Source organism: Tachyglossus aculeatus, chromosome 3 (assembly GCF_015852505.1).
Source record: "Tachyglossus aculeatus isolate mTacAcu1 chromosome 3, mTacAcu1.pri, whole genome shotgun sequence".
NCBI lineage: Eukaryota > Metazoa > Chordata > Mammalia > Monotremata > Tachyglossidae > Tachyglossus > Tachyglossus aculeatus.
In genome coordinates this window covers 10,438,788-10,466,009 of record NC_052068.1, presented here as the reverse complement: position 1 = coordinate 10,466,009, position 27,222 = coordinate 10,438,788, and the positions used below count along the sequence as shown (strand labels likewise).

Below are 27,222 nucleotides of genomic sequence, written 5' to 3'. Positions count from 1 at the left end.
GAGCCAGGATTAGAACCCATGACCTCTGACTTCCAAGCCCAGGCTCTTTCTACTGAGCCACACTGTTTCTCAATGTAATGTCTGCCTTTCTCTGGACTGTAAGCTCCTGGTGGGCAAGGAACATGTCTACCAAGTCTATTGCACTGTACTCTCCCAAGCACTTAGTACAGAGCTCTGCACACAGTAAGTGCTCAATAAATAGCATTGATTGATTAATTGATTGACTAAATATTGCTGCACACCTGATGGATGAAAAGGTAGCTTGTTTCTGGAGTACTGTGAGGAGCAGATTTGTCTAGTGGGTAATAATAATAATAATGGCACTTATTAAGTGCGTACCATGTGCAAAGCACTGTTCGGGGATGCAAGGTGATCAGGTTGTCCCACGTGGGACTCACAGTCTTAATCCCCATTTTACAGATGAGGTAACTGAGGCACAGAGAAGTTAAGTGACTTGCCCAAAGTCACACAGCTGACAAGTGGCGGAACCGGGATTTGAACCCATGACCTCTGACTCCAAAGCCTGTGCTCTTTCCACTGAGCCACGAGCATGCGCCAGGGAGTCTCCCCGTCTCCCCCTTCTAAACTGTGAGCCCACAGTTGGGTAGGGACCGTCTCTATATGTTGCCAACTTGTACTTCCCAAGCACTTAGTACAGTGCTCTGCACACAGTAAGCGCTCAATAAATATGATTGAATGAATGAATGAATGAGTCAGAAGGACCTGGTTTCTAATCCCGGCTCCATCACTTGTCTGCTGTGTCACCTTGGGCAAGTCACTTCACTTCTCTTTGCTTCAGTTTTGTCATCTGTAAAATGGGGATGAAAATAATAATAATGATGGCATTTTTTAAGTGCTTACTATGTGCCAAGCACTGTTGTAAATGCTGGGGTAGTTACAAGGGTTACAATAGGTTGTCCTATGTGTGGTTTACAGTCTTAATCCCCATTTTACAGATGAGGTAACTGAGGCACAGAGAAGTTAAGTGCTTTGCCCAAAATCACACAGCTGACAGGTGGCAGAGTCAGGATTAGAACCCACAATCTCTGACTCCCAAGCCCATGATATTTCCACTAAGCCATGCTGATCTCTGACTCCCAAGCCCATGACATTTCCACTAAGCCATGCTGCTTCCCTATAGTAATAGTGATATTTGTTCTCGCCTCGTTCTCGCCTGTCCCGCCATCGACCCCCAGCCCTCCTCATCCTCGGGGCCTAGAATGCCCTCCCTCTGCCCATCCGCCAAGCTAGCTGTCTTCCTCCCTTCAAGGCCCTGCTGAGAGCTAACCTCCTCCAGGAGGCCTTCCCAGACTGAGCCCCTTCCTTCCTCTCCCCCTCGACCCCCTCTCCATCCCCCCATCCTACCTCCTTCCCTTCCCCACAGCAGCTGTATATATGTATATATTTTTGTATATATTTATTACTCTATTTATTTATTTATTTATTTATTTTGCTTGTACATATCTATTCTATTTATTTTATTTTGTTAGTATGTTTGGTTTTGTTCTGTCTCCCCCTTTTAGACTGTGAGCCCACTGTTGGGTAGGGACTGTCTCTATATGTTGCCAATTTGTACTTCCCAAGTGCTTAGTACAGTGCTCTGCACATAGTAAGTGCTCAATAAATACGATTGATGATGATGATGATTTGAAGTGCTTACAATGTTCTGATCACTGGGGTAGATACAAGGTAATCAGGTTGTCCCAAGTAGGGCTTACAGTGTTAATCCCCATTTTCCAGATGAAGTAACTGAGGCACAGAGAAATTAAGTGACTTGCCCAAGGTCACACAGCAGTCAAGTGGCAAAGCCAGGATTTGAAACCATGTCCTCTGATTCCCAAGCCTGTACTCTTTCCATTAAGCCAAAACTGTGAGCCCTATATGAGACAGGGACCAGGCCCAATCTGACTATCTTATAACTACCCCAGTGCTTGGAACAGTGCCTGACACAGAGTAACACTTAACTAATACCCCAATTATTATTATTATTGAATAATAATAGGCTGTAAGGTCAATTCCTTGCCTTGGATACTGAAATGAAGATGAAAAATGATCACATCTTCCTGTTCCTGGAACCCAGAGGAAAATTCAGAAGTACTGTGTCCTGATGTAGAAAATCACCCTCTAAAATGCACTGAACCAAGATTTGTTCAGAATAGAACTGGAGAAAGGAGGGAGAAAACATTTCACACATTGCAGCCAATGAAAGCGGGAGAATGTCTAAGCTCAAACAATGGACTCCAGGCAGAAGACCAACAAGGAACAGAGAAAACCTGGCTGAGGACCTGAAGATGACACAGAAAATGGCAACTGGAGACACTTCCTTTTGTCCCCTAGCCCCTCCCATAATCAATCAATTAATCAATCATATTTATTGAGCGCTTACTGTGTGCAGAGCACTGTACTAAGCGCTTGGGAACTACAAGTTGGCAATCCTGCAAGGCAACAACAATAGAAGTGAAGAGGAAAAGTTCAAAATGAAAACCTTCCCTATCAAGCTGCAGTCAACGTTCTGTAAGCGTGACTTGGTGATATCAAAATGGTGGCCTGATCGTCTCCCCATGACGGCCACTTCAGCACTTCCTTGTCACGTAGGCACTTGGGCACTCAGGAAAGAGCATGAGCCTGGGAGTCAGAGGACATGGGTTCTAATCCTGCCTCTGCCACCAGTCTGCTCTGTGACTGCGGGCCAGTCACTTCACTTCTCTGGGCCTCAGTTACCTCATCTGTAAAATGGGAATGAAGACTGTGAGCTCCATGTGGGACAGGGACTGTGTCCAACCTGATTATTTGTACTTACCCTAGTGCTTAGAAGAGTGCTTGGCACAAAGTAAGCACTTAACAGTAACCACAATTATTATTATTATTATTAGTTCTTGTATGTATTTCCTGCTCCTAAATTGCTTTACCTCTACCTGTCATTTATTTTCGTGCCTGCTTCCCCTATTACACAGTGGATAGAGCATAGGCCTGGGAGTTGGAAGGTCATGAGTTCTAATCCTGCCTTCACCACTTGCCTGCCATATGGCCTTGGGCAAGTCACTTCATTTCTCTGTGCCTCAGTTACCCCATCTGTTTTGTTGTCTGTCTCCCCCCTTCTAGACTGTGAGCCCGTTGTTGGGTAGGGATTGTCTCCATTTGTTGCTGAATTGTACTTTCCACGCGCTTAGTCCAGTGCTCTGCACACAGTAAGAACTCAATAAATACGATTGAATGAATGAATGAATGAATTGAGACCATGAGCCCCATGTGGGACAGGGACTGTGTCCAACCCTGTATCCACCCCAGCGCTTAGTACAGTGCCTGGCACATAGTAAGCTCTTAGCAAATACCATTATTACACTACGGGCTCCTCAAGGGAAGGATTCATATCTACTAATTCTATTGCACTCTCCCCAGTGCTTATTTCTATGCTCTCCACACTGTAGGTTGTAAGCCCTGTGAGGGCAGGTATCTTGTCTAATAATTGTTTTGTGCTCCTTCCAAATGCTTAGTACAGTGCTCTACACAGTGCAGATTGTAAGCTCCTTGAAGGCAGGGATTGTGTCTATTAATTTGATTGTGCTCTCAAAGTGTGCTCTACAAAGTGGGTGCTCAATAAATACCACTGATGGATGAGAAGCATTCATTCATTCAATTGTATTTATTTACCACTTACTGTGTGCAGAGCACTGTAATAATAATAATAACGATGGCATTTATTAAGCACTTACTATGTGCAAAGCACTGTTCTAAGCACTGGGGAGGTGATTAGGTTGTCCCATGGGGGGCTCACAGTCTTAATCCCCATTTTACAGATGAGGTAACTGAGGCCCAGAGAATCAATCAATAAATCATATTTATTGAGCGCTTACTGTGTGCAGAGCACTGTACTAAGCGCCTGGGAAGTACAAGTTGGCAACATATAGAGACAGTCCCTACCCAACAGTTAGCTCACAGTCTAGAAGGGGGAGGGGGAGAAGTTAAGTGACTTGCCCAAAATCACGCAGCTGACAATTGGCGGAGCCGGGATTTGAACCCATGACCTCTGACTCTAAAGCCCGTGCTCCTTCCACTGAGCCACTCAGCTTCTCTGTACTAAGCCCTTGGGAAAATACAATACAACAACAAACAGTGACATTCCCTGCCCACAATGAGCTCATGGTCTAGAAAGGGGGAGACAGGCACCAATACAAGTAAATAAAATTACAAATATGTACATAAAGTGCTTTAGGAATGTGCTCTCCCAGAGATGGAGACAGAAGATTGTTCTTTGGTCCTCCTGAAGCCAGAGGACCTGGGTTTTAATCCTGATGTGGTCATTGGCCTGTTGTGTGTCCTTGGGCAAGTCACTTATCTTCTCTGTGCCTTTCATTTCCCCATCTGTAAATTGGAGATTCAATACCCGTCCTCCCTCTCCCTTGGACTATGAGTTCCATGTGGGAGGGGGACTGTGTCCAGCCTGATTATTTTGTATCTATCTCAGTGCTTACTACAGCTCCTGGCTCTGCCACTTGTCAGCTGTGTGACCTTAGGCAAGTCACTTAACTTCTCTGGGCCTCAATTCTCTCACCTGTAAAATGGGGATTAAGACTGTGAGTCCAACGTGGGACAACCTGATTACCTTGTATCTATCCCAGCGCTTAGAACAGTGCTTGGCACATAGTAAGCGCTTAACAAAAAACCATTGTATTTTTTGGGCGAAGCAGCATGGCAACCAAGCACGGGCTTGGGAGTCAGAAGCCATGGGTTCTAATCCCGGCTCTGCCACTTATCAGCTGTGTGACTTTGGGCAATTCATTTAACTTCTCTGTGCCTCAGTTATCTCATCTGTAAAATGGGGATTAAGATGGTAGCCCCACATAGGACAACCTGATAACCTTGTATTTACCCCAGTGCTTAGAACAGTGCTTGGCACATAGTAAGAGCTTCACAAATACTATAATTATTATTATTTCAGTGCTTGGCCCATAGACATCACAAAAATACAACAATTATTACCATGATCCCTTTGCAGGCCAGACCAGTGCTGTGAAGATGCTGTTCAATCAGGGGTGCAGACATGCCTATCAATAGATCAATCGATCAATCAACCAAGTGGCTTGGTCACCCAGGCCCGGGCTTTGGAGTCACAGGTTGTGGGTTCGAATCCCGGCTCCACCACAAGTCTGCTGTGTGACCTTGGGCAAGTCACTTAACTTCTCTGAGCCTCAGTTACCTCATCTGTAAAAATGGGGATTAAGACTGTGAGCCCTACATGGGACAACTTGATCAAATTGCATCCGCCCCCCCAGCGCTTAGAACAGTGCTTTGCACATAGTAAGCGCTTAACAAATGTCATTATTATTATTATTATTATTCCGAGGGTTGGCATCATTCCATTCATTCATTCAATCATATTTATTGAGCATTTACTGTGTGCAGAGCACTGTACTAGGGGCTTGGGAGACAACAATAAACAGACACATTCTCTCCCCACAATGAGCTTACGGTGTAGAGGGGGAGACAGACATTAATAGAAATTGATAAATGACAGAAATGGACATAAGTGCTATGGGGCTGGGAGGGGAGAAGAACAAAGGGAGCAAGTCAGATCGATGCATAAGGGAGTGGGAGAGGTGATATGCATATTACATTTGGTTAAGCAATTTCTACAAACCTGCAGGACATAAACCTCCAAGACCAAACATTTCTGGAATTTCTCAGTTTTTTGTTTTTTTAAATGGCATTTGTTAAGCACTTACTATGAGCTAGGCACTGTTCTAAGTGCTGGGGTAGATACAAGTAATCGGGTTAGACACGGTCCCTGCACCATTTCAATCAATCAATCAATCAATCATTTGTATTTATTGAGCGCTTACTGTGTGCAGAGCACTGTACTAAGCACTTGGGAAGTATAAGTTGGCAACATATAGATACAGTCCCTACCCAACAGTGGGCTCACAGTCTAAAATTTGGGGCTCATAGTTTAAATCTCCACTTTACAGCTGAGGCAACTGAAGCACACAGAAGTGAAATGACTTGCCCAAGGTCTCTCAGCAGCTTGAGCCTTTCACACGGTGCGAACAGTCCAAGGTTGTTCCGGTTTCCCAGCAGACAATCCCGGGGGAGGAAAGCGTGCTCCGTGGTGAGGGGCAGGTGTCACGCTGAACTCAGCAAGTCGTGACTGATTCAGCTGTTGCCACCTGTAACTGCAATCAGCCTCTCACTGATTCACTTGACTGCGTGTTTCTGTAGCTCCCCAGCCTTGTGTCACAGAAATTTGCTTTTATGATATTTGTTAAGTGCTTACTATGTCCCAGGCACTGCAGGGAATGTGTCTTTTATATTGTTCTATAGTATTCTCCCAAGCGCTTACTACAGTGCTCTGCACACAGTAATCACTCAATAAATTTGACTGACTGACAAGCCAATCGGGTTGGACACAGTCCATGTCCCACACTGGGCTCACGGTCTTAATTTCCATTTTACAGATGAGGAACCTGAGGCACGGAAGTGCTAAAGGGACTTGTCCAAGGTCACAGGGCAGACATGTGAAGCAGCGTGGTTCAGTGGAAAGAGCACGGGCTTTGGAGTCAGAGGTCATGGGTTCAAATCCTGGCTCTGCCAATTGTCAGCTGTGTGACTTTGGGCAATTCACTTAACTTCTCTGGGCCTCAGTCACCTCATCTGTAAAATGGGGATTAAGACTGCGAGCCCCCCGTGGGACAACCTGATCACCGTGTAACCTCCCCAGTGCTTAGAACAGAGCTTTGCACATAGTAAGTGCTTAATAAATGCCATCATTATTATTATTTTGTGGGACTATAGCCTAGGGCCTTCTGACTCCAAGCCCGGCCTCTAAAAATTAGGCAACGCTGCTTCTCTGAAGTTCTCTGGTGTTCTCACTGGTTTAAAATAAGCCCAGACTGGGTTGGGGTGAGCTCTGGAGGCTCACTGTATCTCCCTGGACCAAAGACAGGGGCTCAAACTCTCTCTCCCCCCCCAGAAAAAAGTACCTCTTCTGTACCTGGGGTATCCGTTAAGTGCTTACTATATACGAGGCACTGTTCTAAGCAGTGGGGTGGATACAAGCAAATTGGGTGAACACACAATTCCAGTTCCCATTTTCCAGATGAGGAAACTGAGGCCCAGAGAAGGGAATTGACTTGCCCAAGGTCACACAGCAGACACCTGGTGGACGCAGGATTAGAACCCAGATACTTCTGACTCCCAGGCTCATTCTCTACCCATTAGGCCACACTGCTGAGATCAGCTTGTGGTGGTGGAGAGGGTGGAAGGAAGGAGTGGGAGAAGTTTGGAAAGAAAGAGGAGACAGGAAGGAGGAGTGTAAAGAGGTAGAGGTGTGTCCCAGATTTGCAATGTCACACCTTTAGGTAAGATTCGTTACTGTAGTAGTTAGTAACAATAATCATAATAATGAAACAACAACAATACTAATAATGATAGGAGTATATGTTAAGCATTTACTACGCAACAAGCACTTTCATTCATTCATTCATTCAATCATATTTATTGAGCACTTACTTTGTGCAGAGCACTGTACTACTAATAATAATGATGGCATTTGTTAAGCACTTACAATGTGCAAAGCACTAAGCTCTAAGCACTGGGGGGGATACTAGGTGATCACATTGTCCCATGTGGGGCTCACAGTCTTCATCCCCATTTTACAGAGGAGGTAACTGAGGCTCAAAGAAGTTAAGTGACTTGCCCAAGGTCACACAGCAGACATGTGGGGGAGTCTGGATTAGAACCCATAACCTCTGACTCCCAAGCCCGGGCTCTTTCCACTGAGCCATACTGCTTCTCACAAACAGCATGGGAAGCGCTTGGGACATACAAGTCGGCAACATATAGCACGGTCCCTACCCAACAATGGGCTCACAGGCTAGAAGGGGGAGAAAAAGATAATCCGGGCAGCAGAGTGAAGTATAGACTGAAGTGGGGAGAGACAGGAGGATGGGAGATCAGAAAGGAGGCTGATGCAGTAATCCAGTCAGGATAGGATAAGAGATTGAATCAGCAAGGTAGCGGTTTGGATGGAGAGGAAAGGGCGAATCTTGGTGATGTTGTGGAGGTGAGACTGGCAGGTTTTGGTGACTTTCCCTCCTCAAATCCATCAAACTAGCAAACTTCCCTCCTTCAAAGCCCTACTGAAAGCTCACCTCCTCCAGGAGACCTTTCCAGACTAAGCCCCCCTTTTTCCTCGCTCTGCCTCCCCTCCCCATTGCCCCAACTCCCTCCCTTTGCTCTACCCCCCTCCACGCTCCACAGCACTTGTGTATATATGTACATATTTATAATTATAATTCTAAATATTTTTATAATGATGTTTATATATCTATAATTCTATTTATAATGATGCTACTGATGCCTGTTTGCTTGTCTTCTGCGTGACTTTGGGTAAGTCACTTAATTTCTCTAGGCCTCAGTTCTCTCATCTGCAAAATAGGGAGTAAGATTGTGAGCCCCCCGTGGGACAACCTGATCACCTTGTAACCTCCCCAGCGCTTAGAACAGTGCTTTGCATATAGTAAGTGCTTAATAAATGCTATTGTTATTATTATTATTATTACTTGTTTTGACGTCTGTCTCCCCCCTTCTAGACTGAGAGTTGTGGGCAGGGATTGCATTTGTTGCCGAATTGTACTTCCCAAGAGCTTAGTACAGTGCTCTGCACACAGTAAGCACTCAGTAAATACAATTGAATGAATGAATAAATGAATGAATGAATACTAAGCACTGGGGTAGACACAAGATCATCAGCTGGGACGCAACCCAGTCCCACATTCATTCATTCATTCATTCATTCATTCATTCATTCATTCATTCAATCGTATTTATTGAGTGCTTACTGTGTGCTATGCACTGTACTAAATGCTTGGGGGAGAACAATAGAACAATAAATAGACACCTGGGGCTCATTCTCTAGTGGTTGCTACTGCTCTCGGCATCATGCAGAAAAATCCTGGCCATTGACATAATAATATTAATGGCATTTATTAAGCACTTACTATGTGCAAAGCACTGTTCTAAGCACTGGGGAGGTTACAAGGTGATCAGATTGTCCCACAGGGGGCTCACAGTCTTAATCCCCATTTTACAGGAGGTAACTGAGTCACAGAGAAGTTAAGTGACTTGCTCAAGGTCACACAGTTGACAATTGGCGGAGCCAGGATTTGAACCCATGACCTCTGACTCCAAAGCCTGGGCTGTTTCCATTGGGCCATGCTGACCCAGCCCTCTAGACTGTAAGTTTGTTGTGGGCAGGGAATGTGTTATACCATTCTATTGTAATAATAATAATGATGGCATTTATTAAGTGCTTACTATCAAAGCACTGTTCTAAGCACTGGGGAGGTTACATGGTGATCAGGCTGTCCCACTGGGGGCTCACAGTCTTAATCCCTATTTTACAGATGAGGTAACTGAAGCCCAGAGAAGTTAAGTCACTTGCCCAAAGTCACACAGCTGACAATTGGTGGAGCTGGGATTTGAACCTATGACCTCTGACTCCAAAGCCCATGCTCTTTCCACTAAGCCACGCTGCTTCTCTAAAATACTCTCCCAAGTGCTTAGTACAGTGTTCTGCACATAATAGGTGCTCAATTAATATGATTGAATGAAAGTTCCAGTAGTCTATAGGGGGTTTCAGGGACACTTGCCTGGCTTAACCTTGACCTCTGGGTCAGAACATGTAAGGCGGATGGTATTTTGGTTTGTCCAGTGAACCTAAAACCAACAGTTATTGAGATCTACTATCTTTCTCCTGGGATGCCAGGAGGATCTTGGAAGATTAAAGGAAGAAATTCATTCACATTTGAGCACATTCAGATTACATTTTGTTAAACAAAAAGAGCTCTTGGGTGATATTCCTCACAATAGTCTTGAAAGTTGGAGAGGAAGTTACTGAGAACCTTGTTGAAACAGTTCAGATTTCAGATGATAATCCATTCATAAAGCCCAGCTAACAGAATATCCCCTTTAATAATCAATCAATCAATCGTATTTATTGAGCGCTTACTGTGTGCAGAGCACTGTACTAATTGTACAATGATTGTACAATTACAATCATTGTAATTGTGGTGTTTGTTAAGTGCTTAATATGTGACAAGCCTTATACTAAGCGCTGTGGCAGACACAAGATAACTAGGTCCCACTTGGGGTTCATATGTTAGGTAGGCAGGAGAACAGGTATTGGATCTCCATTTTGCAGATGAGGGAACTGGAGAACAGAGAAGTTAAGTGATTTGCCCAAGGTCACACAGCGGGCAAGAAGCAGAGCCCCAATTAGAATTCAGGTCCCCCATCTCCCAGGCCCTAGACTCTTTTCATTAGGCCACGTTGCTTCTCCGCTTCTCTTTAAAATCCTGATCCAATGCTGGATAATATGCCACGTCCAAATTAATCACCAAAAGATCAAACAGTACACCCTCATCACTGAGGAACATATATTAGAAACTGTGTTTTATAGTATCGCTACAGTAACAAATTCAATTATCTTTTGTAAAAGAATCAATGGCAATAGCCTCATTTTATGAAACTTACTTCAAATGTATTACCCGTTATATCAAACTCTGGAGGAACAAAGGCACCCTCAGGATCGTCTTGGGGAGGAAAAGAGGAAAAACAAAAACAAAAGACTAGTTAATGGACAGAGAAGCTGTTGCCTAAGGTAAATAGTAATAAATCAAACACAAATCTATTACAGTAATTACCCTGCCCTCTTGAGATCAAGTCATTCACTGCCAAATTCCTGGCTCAACAAGAGGTCAGGTTCAATACTAAGGTCAAACAAACCTTTTCTTGTGATTATAAGAGATGAGTGGTCCAGCACGATACATAGTTTCCTCAGGGTTTCACAGAGGCAGAGATGCAGGTACTCTGTGATTTTTCATCATCAAACAGCAAAACGCAGTGTTTGACAGAGCGGAGTCAGAAAATGGTCATCATAGTACAAGTAAGAAAAGTGTTCAAAGACTAAAGCAGAAAGAGATATTCCTTGCATGATGTGAATCTCTTGGAGTAGAACATCCAAAGCTGCCTCGGTGGGTTGGGATATTCAAAGTGGGTTTTTAAAGGCAGGGAACTGATCGCTGCCCATTCTGCCACACTGCATGTCTACACTACACTGTTTTGGCTACAGTGCTGTTGAGGGGCTGAGGGAGCATTCTTCCAACAACGTGCTTCTTTCTGGGTAGAAATGTTGCGTTGTTCGGAGGACAACTTGGAAGCTCTGCCTCTGGCCTGGAATGCCCTCCTTCCTCTAATCCAACAGATAACCATTGTCCCCTGCTTCAAAGCCTTATAATAATAATAATAATAATAATAATAATAATAATAATAATGATAATGATTATGGTATTTGTCGAGTGCATACTATGGGCCAGGCACCATACTAATGCTGGGGTAAATACAAGGAAATTGGGTTGGACACAGTCCCTGTCCCATGTGGGGCTCAAGTTCTCAAACCCCATTTTACAGATGAGGGAATGGGGCACAGAGAAGTGAAATGACTTGTCCGAGGTCACATAGCAGACAAGTGGCGGAGCGGGAATTAGAACCCATGACCTTCTGACTTCCAAGCCTGTGCTCTAACCACTATGCCATGCTGCTTCTCTGAAGACATATCTCCTCCAAGAGGCCTTCCCAGACTAAGCTCCACTTTTCCTCATCCCCCACTCCCTTCTGTGTCACCGACTTGCTCCTTTATCTCTTCCAGCCTCCCAGCCCCAAAGCACTTACGGGCATATCAGCAACTTTATTTATCCCTTTGCTCTTCCCCCATCCCAGCCCAAAACACTCATGTACGTGTCTGTAATTTTATTTATTTTTATTGATGTCTATCTCCCCCACTCTAGACTGTGAGCTCCTTGTGGGCAGGGAATCATCATCATCATCAATCATATTTATTGAGCGATTACTGTGTGCAAAGCACTGTACTAAGCGCTTGGGAAGTACAAGTTGGCAACATAGAGACAGTCCCTACCCAATAGTGGGCTCAGGGAATGTCACTGTTTATTGTGGTATTGTACTTTCTCAAGAGCTTAGTACAGTGCTCTGCACACAGTAAGTGCTCAATAAATACGATTGAATGAATGAATGAAAAGCTCATGTGTGCCCCAATTTTTCTTTAAAGTATCACTCTTTGAGAACTCAGCTGCCACACTCAAGATGAGCTCTCTGTAGCTGAGAAGGCATAAGGCCAAGGGGAAGCTTTTACATTACTCGATCAGTAAAAACTGGGGACAATCTTTTCATTCAATTCATTCAATCATATTTATTGAGTGCTTACTGTGTGCAGAGCACTGTACTAAGTGCTTGGGAAGTACAAGTTGGCAGCATATCTTTCTATGGGGGGCTTGTTTGTCACTTTTGAAATTGCAACTACCTTTCCCTGAACCGAACTGGATGTACTGATAGAAATGGATGAGAATCCACTGAAGAGAAATCATCCTCTAAGCTGTAAGCTGGTTGTGGGCAGGGAACATGCCTGTTTATTGTTATATTGTACTCTCCCAAGAACTTAGTACAGTGCTCTGAACACAGTAAGCATTCAATAAATATGATTGAATGAGTGAATTAATACTATTATATTGTACTCTCTTAGGCACTTAGTTCAGGGCTCTGCACAGAGTAGGAGCTCAATAAGTACCACTGACTGATAAACGAGTACCTGAAAACCAAAACTCTTATTAACCGAGAGAGATTTCCATCTCCCTTCCTCACCTGATTGTTTGAGCTTCCTGTTTCTTCCATGGGCTAAACACGGGAATCAGAGGCCCATGTTTTAACACGTCTATTCGGTGAAGATTCAGGTCACTGACACATCTAGCCCGTCCAGATTCACCTCTATGTTTACTCATCCTCCATAAATACCTCTCAGAGCCATAGCAAAAATTAGATCCAATTTACACTACAGCGGAAACCTATGTTCAATAGAATTCTTGAAATTAAGCTGTAGTGCTCACGTACCTCAATTCATTCCACTTCTACCCACAGTCATTAATTTGCTGAGGAACAGCTCTTTTTGACTGGAAATAAGACGGGTAAAAGTCGGACCAACAAGGCAGAGCCGGTTCCTCCAACCTATCGATTGGAGACATAATATTTGACCAGATTTCCCGTTGGATCTTGGGAACTCACCGCTGAGCTGTTCCATGAAGCAGACGTTGCCCACGGTGTTGAAAGCCAGAGTGTCAGGAGTGATGCAGAGGGTCTGGAAGATGGAGGAATTGGAGATGCTTTTCATGGAATAGCTACATTCCAGGCAAATTGCCCAGATATCTTGCTCGGTCAGACCGCTATCCCGCAGCGACAAAATATCAGCCAGGGACACATTCTCCTGCCAAGACAGGAATTCGAAAATTACTCCGTGTTCTAGGTGGTGGAAAGTATGCTGCGATTCCACGATGAATCGTGCTGCGTTTTTCCTGGGGATTCTCTGGCCTTCTATAATAATAATAATAATGATGGCATTTGTTAAGCGCTTACTGTGTGCAAAGCACTGTTCCAAGCACTGGTGGGATACAAGGTAATCAGGTTGTCTCACATGGGGCTCACAGTTTTCATCCCCATTTTACAGATGAGGTAACTGAGGCACAGAGAAGTTAAGTGACTTGCCCGAAGTCACATAGCTGACAAGTGGTGGAGCTGGGATTAGAACTCATGACCTCTGACTCCCAAACCCTGGCTCTTACCACTGAGCCATGCTGCTTTTGAGCACCCCCAAATATTTGAGAAGGCTTACACTTTCCAAGTGCTTAATACAATGCTCTGCAAACAGTAAGCGCTCAATAAATAAGAATGAATGAATACGTGACTAAAATAGATCACTGATCTAATTTCAATAAAACTGGATCATTATAATAATAATTATAATAGTTGTGTATATATACAATATATAATATATATTGTAGTAATAATAATAATAATTGTTTATAATAATTATAATAGTTACATATGGTCTTTATAGAGAAGCAGCATGGCTCAGTGGAAAGCGCACAGACTTTGGAGTCAGAGGTCATGGGTTCAAATCCTAGCTCTGCCACTTGTCAGCTGTGTGACATTGGGCAAGTCACATAACTTCTCTGTGCCTCAGTTACCTCATCTGTAAAATGGGGATTAAGACTGTGAGCCCCCAATGGGACAACCTGATCACTTTGTTACCCTCCCAGTGCTTAGAACAGTGCTTTGCACATAGTAAGCGCTTAATAAATGTCATTATTATTATTATTAAGAAAACGATCTAGGTATTGATAGATGACTAAAAGGGATCATTGATCTAATTAGAATCAAACTGGATGATTATAAATCAGTTGATCAGTCAATAGGCTTTTTTGAGCATCTGTTCGGAGAGCATTGTACTAATCACTTAGGAGAGAACAATTGAACTATATAGTATTTATTAATTAAACTATATAGTACTTATTAAACTATATATCTTTTCATTCATTCATTCAATCATATTTATTGAGAGCTTACTGTGTGCAGAGCACTGTACTAAGCACTTGGGAAGTACAAGTAAGCACTTGGGAAGTACAAGTAAGCGCTTTCAAGTCCAAGTCTACTAGTTGAAGGGATTGTTTTAACTTGGACAAAATCTTCCATCCGAACAGTTTGGGAAATAGCTCATAAACATCACCATAAATATGAACCACAGAGCCAAGGGCTGACTGAAAAAAGCTAACTCACCTCATCACACCCCTATAGATCTATACATACACACACATTTATCCATTATATTAGGAGACAATATTTTGAGAAGCAAGTGTGTCCTAATAGATAGAGCACAGGACTGGAAGCCAGAAAGACCTGGCTCCTATTCCCAGCTCTGTCACCTTTCTGCTGTTCGACCTTGGGCAAGTCACTTAACTTCTCTGGGCCTCAGTCACCTCATCTGTAAAATAATGATGGCATTTATTAGATGCTTACTATGTGCAAAGCATTCATTTGAAGCACTGTTCTAAGTGCTGGGGAGGTTACAAGGAGATCAGGTTGTCCCACAGGGGGTTCATGGTCTTAATCCCCATTTTACAGATGAGGTAACTAAGGCACAGAGAAGTTAAGTGACTTGCCCAAAGTCACAGAGCTGACAATTGACGGAGCAGGATTTGAACCCATGACTATTGACTCCAAAGTCCGTGCTCTTTCCACTGAGCCACACTGGAGACTAAGACTGTGAGCCTTATGTATGACAGGGACTGCATCGAACCTGATTAACTTGTATCTTCTCTAGCACTTAGTACAGTGTCTGGCATGTAGTAAGAGCTTAAAAATACCATTAAAATAAAAAAAATCCTCCACTCACTGGGAAATTCACCTCCTAAGGGCGAATGACTGAAAGGGCCAGTTGGAAATCCCCAGCCCCAGTGTTACACACAAAAAAGCTGTCCTTTGGTACTTCGTTTTGTTTGACGCTGTAGCCCAGGACAACTCCCATGATGTCTCAATAGTCCCTGTTCTTGCCTGCCTCAGTGACCCTCTTAGATCTGGCCCAAATTCAAGCCAATCATCTCTGATTGTAGTGGCTTCTGTCTCTCTGTGAGTTAACTGTGAATAATAACAATAATACTATTAATATCATTAATTAACATTATCAATTAATTATTTATTAATTTACAGTTATAATAACTGTTCTAAGTGCTGGGGATGTTACAAGGTGATCAGGTTGTCCCACGTGAGGCTCACAGTCTTAATCCCCATTTTACAGATGAGGTAACTAAGGCACAGAGAAGTTAAGTGACTTGCCCAAAGTCACACAGCTGGCAATTGGCAGAACTGGGATTTGAACCCATGACCTCTGACTCCCAAGCCCATGCAGTTTCCACTCAGTTACGCTGCTTCTAATAATAATTGTGGCATTTGTTAAGTGCTTACTATGTGCCAAGCAATGTTCTAAGCACTGGGGTAGTCAGGTTGGATGTAATCCCCGTTCCATATGGGGCTCACAAGCTTAATCCCCATTTTACAGATGAGGTAACTGAGGCCCGGAGAAGCGAGGGGTTTGTCCAAGGTCACACCCCCGGCATGTGGCGCAGCCGGGATTAGAACCTGTCCTGCTGCTTCCCTATCCAAGATAATCAGATCCCACAAAGGCCCCATAGTTTAAGTAGGAGGTAGAACAGGTATAGAATCCCCATTTTGCAGATGAGGGAACGGAGGCACAGAGGACTTAAGTGATTTGCCTAAGGTCACCAAGAGCAGGTACCTGATGGAGTGGGATTAGAACGCAGGTCCTCTGACTCCCAGGACCATATTCTTTCCACTAGGCCAGGCTGTGGGTACAGATAGCAACCTTCCCTGCAGGTCATGACACTGAAAATCATCAGATGAGTGGGTACAAGCAAATAGGGTTGGATAGAGACCCTGTCCCACACAGGGCTCACACTCTAAATCCCGATTTTACAGATGAGGTATCTGAGGCCCGGAGAAGTGAAGTGACTTGCCCCAGGTAACACAGAGGACAAGTGGTGGAGGCAGAATTAGAACCCAGCTCCTTCTGACTTCCAGGCCCAGGCTCTAGCCACTAGGCCTCGCTGCTTCTGTTTAAAAATGAACACGGCTCTGTTGGCTTGCTTAGCCGCAAGTGAGAGCTTTTCTGTGCAGCTGACTGACATTTACGGGTCTGGGAGGAAGTTAAAATATCAAAGGTCACTGTCAGGGTCCTAGCAGGTTCAGCCAGACATAATTATGTTATTAGTTAAGCACTAACTATGTGTGAAGCACTGTTCTAAGCGCTGGGGGGATATAAGGTGATCAGGTTGTCCCACGTGGGGCTCACAGTCTTAATTCCTACTTTACAGATGAGGGAACTGAGGCCCAGAGAAGTGAAGTGACTTGCACAAAGTCCCACACCTGACAAGTGGCGGAGGCGGGATTAAAACCCAAGACCTCTGACTCCCAAGCCTGGGCTCTTTCCACTGAGCCATGCTGGTGCCTGATAGCTTACTGGCTTAGTGGAAAGAGCCCGGGTTTGGGAGTCAGAGGACATGGGTTCTAATCCTGGCTGCGCCACTTGTCTGCTGTGTAAACTTGGGCAAGCCACTTAACCTCTCTGTGCTTCAGTTACCTAATCTGTAAAACAGGGATTAAGACTGTGAGCCCCAAGTGGGGCATGGACTGCGTCCCACCCGATTTTTTGTATCCACCCCAGTGCCCGGCATATATTAAGAGCTTAAGAAATACACAAATTAACAACGGTTTAGTAGAAAGAACATGGGCTGGGAAGTCAGAGGACGTTGATTCTAATCCCAGCTCTACCACTTGTCTGCTGTGTGACCTTGGGCAAGTCACTTCACTTCTCTGTGCCTCAGTTCCCTCATCTGCAAAATAGAGATTAAGACTGTGAGCCCCACCTGGGATGGCCTGATTACCTTGTATCTACCCCTGTGCTTAGAACAGTGCTTGGCACATAGTAAGCGTTTGACAAATACCATTATTATTATTATTAGCATAATTATTATTATGAATATTATTATTATTAAGTCTTAGTGATGGCAAGGAGAAGTGACAAATCGACGAAGAAGTCTTTGCCCACGAAGAAGGGGGCATTTCATGTCCCCTGTGCTCTGTGTGTCTACTATATGTTAAATATGTTGTATGTCAACATGTATTGTGTTGTACTCTTCCAGGAGCTTGGTACAGTTCTCCCCCTTCTAGACTGTGAGCCAGTTGTTAGGTAGGGACCATATCTATATGTTGCTGACTTGTACTTCCCAAGTGCTTAGTGCAGTGCTCTGCACACAGTAAGCGCTCAAGAAGTACGATTGAATGAATGAATGAATGCACATGGTAAGCGGTCAACAGGGCCAACTGACTGACCCGTGTCAGGTGTGGTGGAGAGAAGGGGAAGGAAAACAGAGCGGTGGTAGAAACTAGCAGGATTGGAGTGAGGGCATGGTGGTTAAGAAGTGCACAAAGAGTACTTGAGTTGGTTTTGAAAAGGCTCATGATCCTAATACCTCCTCACCGTACCTCCCTCTTGCCTGTCCCACCATCGACCCCCGGCCCACGTCATCCCCCGGGCCTGGAATGCCCTCCCTCTGCCCATCCACCAAGCTAGCTCTCTTCCTCCCTTCAAGGCCCTGCTGAGAGCTCACCTCCTCCAGGAGGCCTTCCCAGACTGAGCCCCTTCCTTCCTCTCCCCCTCGTCCCTCTCTCCATCCCCCCCATCTTACCTCCTTCCCTTCCCCACAGCACCTGTATATATGTATATATGTTTGTACATATTTATTACTCTATTTATTTATTTATTTATTTATTTTATTTGTACATATCTATTCTATTTATTTTATTTTGTTAGTATGTTTGGTTTTGTTCTCTGTCTCCCCCTTTTAGACTGTGAGCCCACTGTTGGGTAGGGACTGTCTCTATATGTTGCCAATTTGTACTTCCCAAGTGCTTAGTACAGTGCTCTGCATATAGTAAGCGCTCAATAAATACGATTGATGATGATAATACAACTCATTTAATATTGTGATGTTACGCATTGAACTACTTAAATGAATATAAAATGGTTGTTTAGTGATGTTGCTCGCTCCATCTCATAGCACAGAAAAGACATTCATATTACTTTTCCAGACTTCTGTGAGTTATCTATACCCACTGCCTCCATTTCCTCTCCTCCAATTCTCTCCTTGACTTCCTCCAAACTGGCTTCTGTTTCCTTTACCCCAGAGAAACTGCCCTCATTAAGGCCATTAAAAACCTTCTTTTTGCCAGATTCAAAAGTCTCTATTCCATCTTAATCCTCTTTGACCTCTCAGCTGCCTTCTGCCTTAGGATCATCCCCTTCTCCTTGAAACATTATCCAATACTGGCTTCAATCTCACGGTTCTCTACTGGATTTCCTCCTATCTCTTGACCTTGACATAGAAGGAAGAAAGAGTAGGGGAAATGAAAGCTTAGTCAGGAAGGGCAGTGTAGAAACCGCTTACTGCAAGTGCGCTGGACACAATAAGCATTCAATATCTACCATGGACTGATGGATTGAAGCAGTGTTGCCTAGTGGAAAGAGCATGGGCCTGCTCTTGTACAGATTTATTACTCTATTTTACTTGTACATATTTACTATTCTATTTATTTTATCTTGTTAATATGTTTTGTTTTGTTGTCTGTCTCCCCCTTCTAGACTGTGAGTCCGCTGTTGGGCAGGGACCGTCTCTATATGTTGCCAACTTGAACTTCCCAAGTGCTTAGTACAGTGCTCTGCACACAGTAAGTGCTCAATAAATATGATTGAATGAATGAATGAATGTGGGAAAACATATCCTTAACTCCCTCTGCCCTACCCCTTTCCCCTCCCCACAGCACTTGTATATATTTCTACATATTTATTACTCTATTTATTTTATTTGTACATACTTACTATATTCATTTTATTAATGATGTGTATATAGCTATAATTCTATTTATTCTGGTAGTAGTGACACCTGTCCACTTGTTTTGTTTTGTTGTCTGTCTCCCCCTTCTAGACTGTGAGCCCGTTGTTGGGTAGGGACCATCCCTATATGTTGCTGATTTGTACATCCCAAGAGCTTAGTACAGTGCTCTGCACACAGTAAGCACTCAATAAATATGATTGAATGAATGAATATCCTATGATAGAAACATTCCCAATCTAGCCACATTTTCAAGGAACCTGACAATCATAACTAATTAATGAATTTATTAAGGACTTACTATGTGCCAGGCACTGTATTCATTCATTCAATTCATTCCATCGTATTTATTGAGTGCTCACTGCGTGCGGAGCACTGTACTAAGTGCTTGATTAAGCACTGGGGTAGATTGAACACAGTCCATGACCCACATGGGGACGACAGTCTTCCTTCCCATTTTGCGGAACAGGTAACTGAGGTACAGAAAAGTGAAATGATTTGCCCAAGGTCACCCAGCAGACAAGTGGCAGAGCCAGGACTAGAACCCAGGTCCTTTTGACTCCTAGGACTGTGCTCTAGCCACGCCATTGAGTCGTTTCTACCCACTGTCTTGTCTTATGCTGTTGAGTCGTCTCCGCCCCATAGAGGCAACACTGATTTGGTTCTAGTCCAATCGCCTGCTTTATGAGCTTGGGCAAGTCACTTCATTTCTCTGGGCCTCCAACTTCCTCTTCTGTAAAATGGAGAATCAATATCTGTTCTCCCCTTGGCCTTATAATACTTATAATAATGACGGCATTTGTTAAGTGCTTACTATGTGCAAAGCACTGTTCTAAGCGCTGGGGGGATACAAGGTGATCAGGATGTCCCACATGGGGCTCACAGTCTTAATCCCCATTTTACAGATGAGGTAACTGAGGCTCAGAGAAGTTAAGTGACTTCCCCAAGGTCACACAGCAGACATGTGGCGGAGCTGGAATTCGAACCCATGACCACTGACTCCAAAGCCTGTGCTCTTTCCACTGAGCCATGCTGCCTTAGACTGTGAGTCCCATGTGGGATATGGACTGTGTCCAAACTGATTACCTAACTCAATCCTCACCATACAGTAAGCAATTAACATATACCCCAATTATTATTATAATTATTGCTACAGTGTCTACACTACACTGTCGAGTGTAGTGTTCCTCCTCACAACAAATCGGAAGTTTTAGAGGAAGTCAATTGGAGCGATCTGTCTGACATTAGTTCAGGTGGTTCAGAATGTAAGCTCTCAGTGGAGGAGCAGTGTGGCCTAATGAAAAGACCACAGGCCTGGGCGGCAGAAGAGCTGTGTTCAAAACCCTGGATCTGATATTCACCTGCTATGTGACCTTGGGTAGGTCACTGAACTGCTTGGTGCCTCAGTTTGCTCATTTGCCAAATGGGACTTCAATACCTCTTCTCCCTCCCTGTCAGGCTGGGATCCCGATCTGGAAAAGGCACTGAGCTTAACTTGAGGATCTGGTAACTATCCCAGTGCTTAGTATATTGCTTGGCACATAGTAACCACTTAATAAATACCACCATTATCATTAATATTACTATGAGTGGGGGCAGGGAACATATCTCATGCTTCTGTTGTGTTTCCTCAAATGGTTAGTACCATACATTGCACCTAATGAATCAATCAGTGGTATTTATTGAGTGCTTCTTATGTGCAGAGTACCGTACTAAGCACTTGGGTGAGTACAATTCAACAGAGTTTGTAAACACATTCCCTGTTCACAAGGCACTGAAGATCTAGTGGGTAAGACAGGCATTAATTCAAATAAATGAATTATAGATCTGCACATAAGTGGTATGGGGCTGACATCCAAGCCGTCACCAAAACCTGCCGGTCTCAGCTCCGCAACATTGCCAAGATCAGCCCTTTCCTCTCCATCCAAACCGCTACCCTGCTAATTCAAGCTCTCATCCTATCCCGTCTGGACTACTGCACTAGCCTTCTCTCTGATCTCCCATCCTCGTGTCTCTCTCCACTTCAATCCATACTTCATGCTGCTGCCCGGATTATCTTTGTCCAGAAACGCTCTGGACATATTACTCCCCTCCTCAAAAACCTCCAATGGCTACCGATCAATCTGCGCATCAAGCAGAAACTCCTCACCCTGGGCTTCAAGGCTCTCCATCACCTCGCCCCCTCCTACCTCACCTCCCTTCTCTCCTTCTACTGCCCAGCCCGCACCCTCCGCTCCTCCACCACTAATCTCCTCACTGTACCTCGCTCTCGCCTGTCCCGCCATCGACCCCCGGCCCACGTCATCCCCCGGGCCTGGAATGCCCTCCCTCTGCCAATCCGCCAAGCTAGCTCTCTTCCTCCCTTCAAGGCCCTGCTGAGAGCTCACCTCCTCCAGGAGGCCTTCCCAGACTGAGCCCCTTCTTTCCTCTCCCCCTCGTCCCCCTCTCCATCCCCCCGTCTTACCTCCTTCCCTTCCCCACAGCACCTGTATATATGTATATATGGTTGTACATATTTATTACTCTATTTATCTATTTATTTATTTATTTTACTTGTACATTTCTATCCTACTTATTTTATTTTGTTGGTATGTTTGGTTCTGTTCTCTGTCTCCCCCTTTTAGACTGTGAGCCCACTGTTGGGTAGGGACTGTCTCTATGTGATGCCAATTTGTACTTCCCAAGCGCTTAGTACAGTGCTCTGCACATAGTAAGCGCTCAATAAATACGATTGATTGATTGATTGAGTGTGGGTGACTGTCTGGTGTTTAAAGGAGACAGATCCAAGTATACGGCATGACAGTATAAGCTCCCTAAGGGCAGGGGATATGTCTTGAGCCTCTGTCCTATTTCCCAAGTGCTTAGTACTGTGCTCTGCACACAGTCAGTGCTCAGTAAATACCATTGATTAGTACAGCATACTGTATTCAGTAGATGCTCAATAAACACCATTACTAGACGGTTATTATTCTTATTCTTATTATTATGGGATTTGTTGAGCGCTTACTATGTAACAAGCTCACAGTTTCTAGACTGTAAGACCGTCATTGGGTAGGGACCGTCTCTATATGTTGCCAACTTGTACTTCCCAAGCGCTTAGTGCAGTGCTCTGCACACAATAAGTTTTCAATAAATCCAATTGAATGAATAAATGAATCAAGCACTGTTCTAAGCACTGGGATAGATCTAAGTTAATCAGTTTGATCACAGTCCTTGTCCCACATGGGGCTCACAGTCTAAATAGGACGGATTAGGATTTAATTTATTCATTCATTCAATTGTATTTATTGAGCGCTTACTGTGTGCAGAGCACTGTACTAAGCGCTTGGGAAGTACAAGTTGGCAACATATAGAGACAGTCCCTACCCAACAGCAGGCTCACAGTCTAGAAGCAGGCTCACAGTCTAGAAATTTCATCCCTAGTTGAGGAAACTGAGGCACAGAGAAGTGAAGTGATGTGCCCAAGGTCATGGTAGAGCTGGCATTAGAACCCGGGTTCTCTAACTCCCTTGCCCATGTTCTTTCCACTAGGCTACACTGCTTCTGTAGACCCTCTAGGTTGTGAGCTTGTTGAGGGCAGGGAAAATGCCAACCTACTCTGTGGTACTATACTTTGAATTCTCCCAACTGCTTAGTTCAGTGTCCTCCACACAGAGAGCACTCAATAAATACCACTGATTGAGTCCTATCACTGCCATTGCTACTGCTCCTCTAAGTGATCACATCTAACTTTTGGCTTCGTCTCTTCAGCTGGTTGTCAACTACAGTCCTCTGGAATAGGGGCTAATTTTGCTTTGTGAGTGTGGGGAGGAAAAGGGGGTGGACCTTATGAAATGATCCAAGTGGGAAAGGGCTGGAGAACAGCAAGCAATCAATCCTATTTATTTTTATTTCTTAATGGTATTTGTTAAGCATTTACTGTGTACCAAATTCTGGAGTAGATACAAGTTAATCGGGGTTTCCTCCCCTGTTCTATCTCGCTCCCTCCAGGCTCTCATCTTCTCCTGCCTACAGGATATCTCTACTTGGATGTCCTCCTGCCACCTCAAACTCAACATGTCCAAGACTGAGCTCCTTATTTTCCCTCCCAAACCCTGTCCTCTCCCACACTTTCCCATCAGTGTAGATGGCATAGCCATCCTTCCCGTATCACAAGCCCATAACCTTGGTGTCATCCTTGACTCCGCTCTCTCATTCACCCCACATAACCACATATCCAGTCTGTCACCAAATCCTGCTGGTCTCACCTTCACAATATCACCAAGTTCCGCCCTTTCCTCTCCATCCAAACCGCTACCACATTAGTACAATCACTCATCCTATCCTGACTGGATTACTGCATCAGCCTCCTTTCTGACCTCCCAACCTCCTGCCTCTCCCCACTTCCATCCATACTTCACTCAGCTGCCTGGATTATCTTTCTACAGAAACGCTCTGGGAATGTCACCCCCCTCCTCAGAAACCTCCAGTGGTTGCCTATCAAAGCTCTCCATCCCTTCCATGTCACCTTGACTCTACCCCCATCTCCCTGCCCCACAAAACTTGTGTGTATGTACATACCTATAATTCTATTTATTTATATTTATGCCTGTTTACTTGTTTTGATGTGTATATATCTATAATTCTACTTATTTATCTTAATGTCTGTTTACTTGTTTTGATGTCTGCCTCCCCCTTCTAGACTGTAAATCTGGTGTGGGCAGGGATTGTCTCTCTTTATTGCTTTATTGCTGAATTGTACTTTCCAAGTGCTTAGTACAGTGCTATGCACACAGTAAGTGCTTAATAAATATGATTGAATGAATGAATGAATGAATGAATGAATGAATGAATGAATGAATGAATCAAGTTAGACATGGTCCCTGTCCCACATGGGGCTCCCAGTCTTAATCCCCATTTTACAGGTCAGGTAACTGAGGCACAGAAAATACAATAATAATAATAATAATTATACTTAAGAACTTACTATGTGCCAAGCACTGTTCTAAGCACTGGAGTAGATACAAGGTAATCAGATTGGATTTAGTCCCTGTCCCACATGAGGCTCACACTCTTAATCCCCATTTTGCAGATGAGGTAACCGAGGCACAGAGAAGTGAAGTGAGTTGTCCAAGGTCACACAGCAGACAAGTGGTGGGGCTGGTATTAGAACCCAGATCCTCTGACTCCCAGCCCCCAGCTCATTTTGTTAGGCTGCACTGTCTCTGTATTGAGCCCTTACTGTATGCACAGGAGAGTACATTGTAACAGAGTTGGTTAGACACATCCCCTGCCCACAAGGAGCTTACATTATCTATCTATGTTCTAACTCTTCAGGGCGTGGGGCAAAATCCATTCTTTGTATCACTAATGGGCCCTAGTTGGGTCCCACACAGATTTTAATTACCCTTAAGCTAGAATAGGAGCTTCTTTCTTAGTATTTGGCATCTTTTATAGAAACACAAAATTTTATAGAAACGTAGAATTCTAGAAGATTTTGCAAAAGTAAATACTGGCATGCCTCTGCAGAGAGACCTTTTAAGATTTGCTCTTCGACATATCAGAACTTAACTAAAGGTCTAAGCTTTCACAACCCACTCAAAAAGTGTGATGAGATTACCGCAAAATATCTGAGAATGAGACCCCTTTTCAGAATGCCATCGGTGTTAACGACCTGTTTCTCACAGCTCTCACTGGGTGCTATTTGGGAGTCCGTTGTCTGACTCCATAACTCGCCCATAACCAGTGAAGAGATCTGCAGAAAAACAACAGCTAAATCTAGGGCAGACTGGAGGCCTAAATCCATGACCGCATCGCTCAGCTACATTCACCGGCAAACAGTATCTTCTTGTTTATTCGGCATGACTGATGAATAAAAACATGACCGGATGAATACGTTTATCTTTGATTGAAGGAAGGCATTCATGGTGCAGCTGCTTCAGAAACAGAGTGTTTTCCTCTCGTAGCCTTCTTCTTGCTCAGATCAGGGCAATAAAGCTATCATTACAGGTACTGGTTCTCACTTTGCTTTCCTGGGCCTTCTTTCATCTAATCCCTCCGTGAAGGCAAGCCCGGATTTCAAAGATCTGTCTCTTATTATGACACCTCCTCCAACCACACATTTCGATTTTCTTTGGATTTCGCTTCTCTTTTGGGGCAGGTGGAGGGGTTTTGGGTGACCTAAGAAAAGGCACTTCATGATTTTTGGCAGTTAAAGTCAACCCAACTATTCTTTCATCCCTAAACTGCAAAGACACAAGTTTCAGAGCTAGAGAAAAGGCAGGCTGTTTTCTTAAAACGTCAATTCCAGCAGCTTCGCTGCGAAAGAAAGAAAGAAAAATGATTCACCCCGTTAGGGGTGGACGACCCACCTAGCATTCAGCACATCAGTGAACAAGTCACAGGGGCAAGTACTTTCAAAAAGTAATATAAAAGGGGGGGGAGAGGGTCCCAGGGGGATCCCGAGGAAGAGATGTCACCTTGTCCTGAGCTAATCCCATTCCATGCCACACCACACGGCTCTTCTTTGCCTCTGGATTTAAACCTCCAGCACAGACTAAAGCCATCCATTTTATTAATTTACCTTCACATCCAAGACAGGTGTCCACTGGAGGAGACTGGGGGAAGGGGTTTGTGTTTTTCAGGAACAAGAAGCAGTGGACTTGATCTGGGACCCCAAGGGCAGAATCGTTCTTCCCTCCCCTGCCCTGCCCATCAGCCCACTAGTTGAGCACTTGACTGAGTTAGGAGAAAGTTGGGTCTCGGTGGACTGGGGGTGGTGGGCACTCCAGACCACCCCCAACTCATGGCCGAGGAGGGAAAAAGGATGAAGGGGGAAGAGGGATGAAGAGAGGATGGGAAGAGGGGAGGATGGAGGGAGGATGGAGGGAGAATAGAGGAAGGATGGAGGGAGGATGGATGGAAGATGGAAGGAGGATGGAGAGAGGGAGGATAGGATGGATGGAGGATGGAGGAAGGATGGAGGGAGGAGAGGATGGACGGAGTATGGAGGGATGATGGAAGAAGGATGGAAGGAGGTTAGAGAGAGGAGAGGGTGGACGGAGGATGGAAGGATGGATGGTGGGAGGATGGAAGGAGAATGGTAGGAGGATGGAGGGAGGAATGAATGGATGAAGGATGGAAGGAGGTTAGAGAGAGGAGAGGGTGGACGGAGGATGGAAGGATGGATGGTGGGAGGATGGAAGGAGAATGGTAGGAGGATGGAGGGAGGAATGAATGGATGAAGGATGGAAGGAGGATGGAGGGAGGAGAGGATGGAAGGAGGATGGAAGGAGGAGAGGATGGAGGGAGAATGGAAGGATGTGGATGGAGGGAGGATGGAGGGAGGATGGAGGGAGGGAGGATGGAGGGAAAGAGGATGGAGGGAGGACGAAGGGAGGACGGAAGGAGGAGAGGATGGAAGGACGGAGGGAGGGATGATGGAAAGATGGATGGAGGGAGGATGGATGGAGGCTGTGGAGGAGGGGATGAGGATCCGGCAGTCAGGCAGGGAAGGAAGGGGGGAGGCGGTGGGGGGTTGGGGGTTGGGGGTTGGGGGGTCGAGCCCCAGAGCTCACCTCGTCCTCCAGGAGCGTAGGGAGAGGCTCGAACCCATAGAAGTCCAGATCCTTGGCCTCCTCCTCCTCCTCCTGGTCCACCGCCTCCATCCTGACGGGGACTGGGGAGGGGGTCCGTGGGGATGGGGTCCGGGGGGGGACAGGGCAGTCCCTCCTCCTCCTCCTCCTGCTGCTGCTGCTCAGAGAAGCCCCCCCTCCTCTTCCAGCTCCGTCCAGACCCCTCCCCTCCTCCTCTCCTCCTTCCCTTCCCTCCGGGGGTGGGGGTGGGGGGGTCCTCTCCCTGCGGCCGCTGATTGGCGGTC

At 44.9% G+C, this 27,222-nt stretch overlaps 1 protein-coding gene across 1 annotated transcript in view; it reads right to left on the bottom strand.

Annotated features, from left to right (window-relative positions):
• KNDC1 (kinase non-catalytic C-lobe domain containing 1) overlaps positions 1 to 27,010 on the bottom strand; it is a 185,183-nt gene extending 158,173 nt beyond the window's left edge. The window contains exons 1-3 of the mRNA XM_038744041.1: positions 26,921 to 27,010; positions 13,129 to 13,327; positions 10,531 to 10,589 (exon numbers count right to left, since the gene is read on the bottom strand). Coding sequence (XP_038599969.1) covers positions 10,531 to 10,589; positions 13,129 to 13,327; positions 26,921 to 27,010 — 348 coding nt within the window. The remainder of the gene's footprint in view (positions 1 to 10,530; positions 10,590 to 13,128; positions 13,328 to 26,920) is intronic.
• Between the last annotated feature and the right edge of the window lie 212 nt (positions 27,011 to 27,222).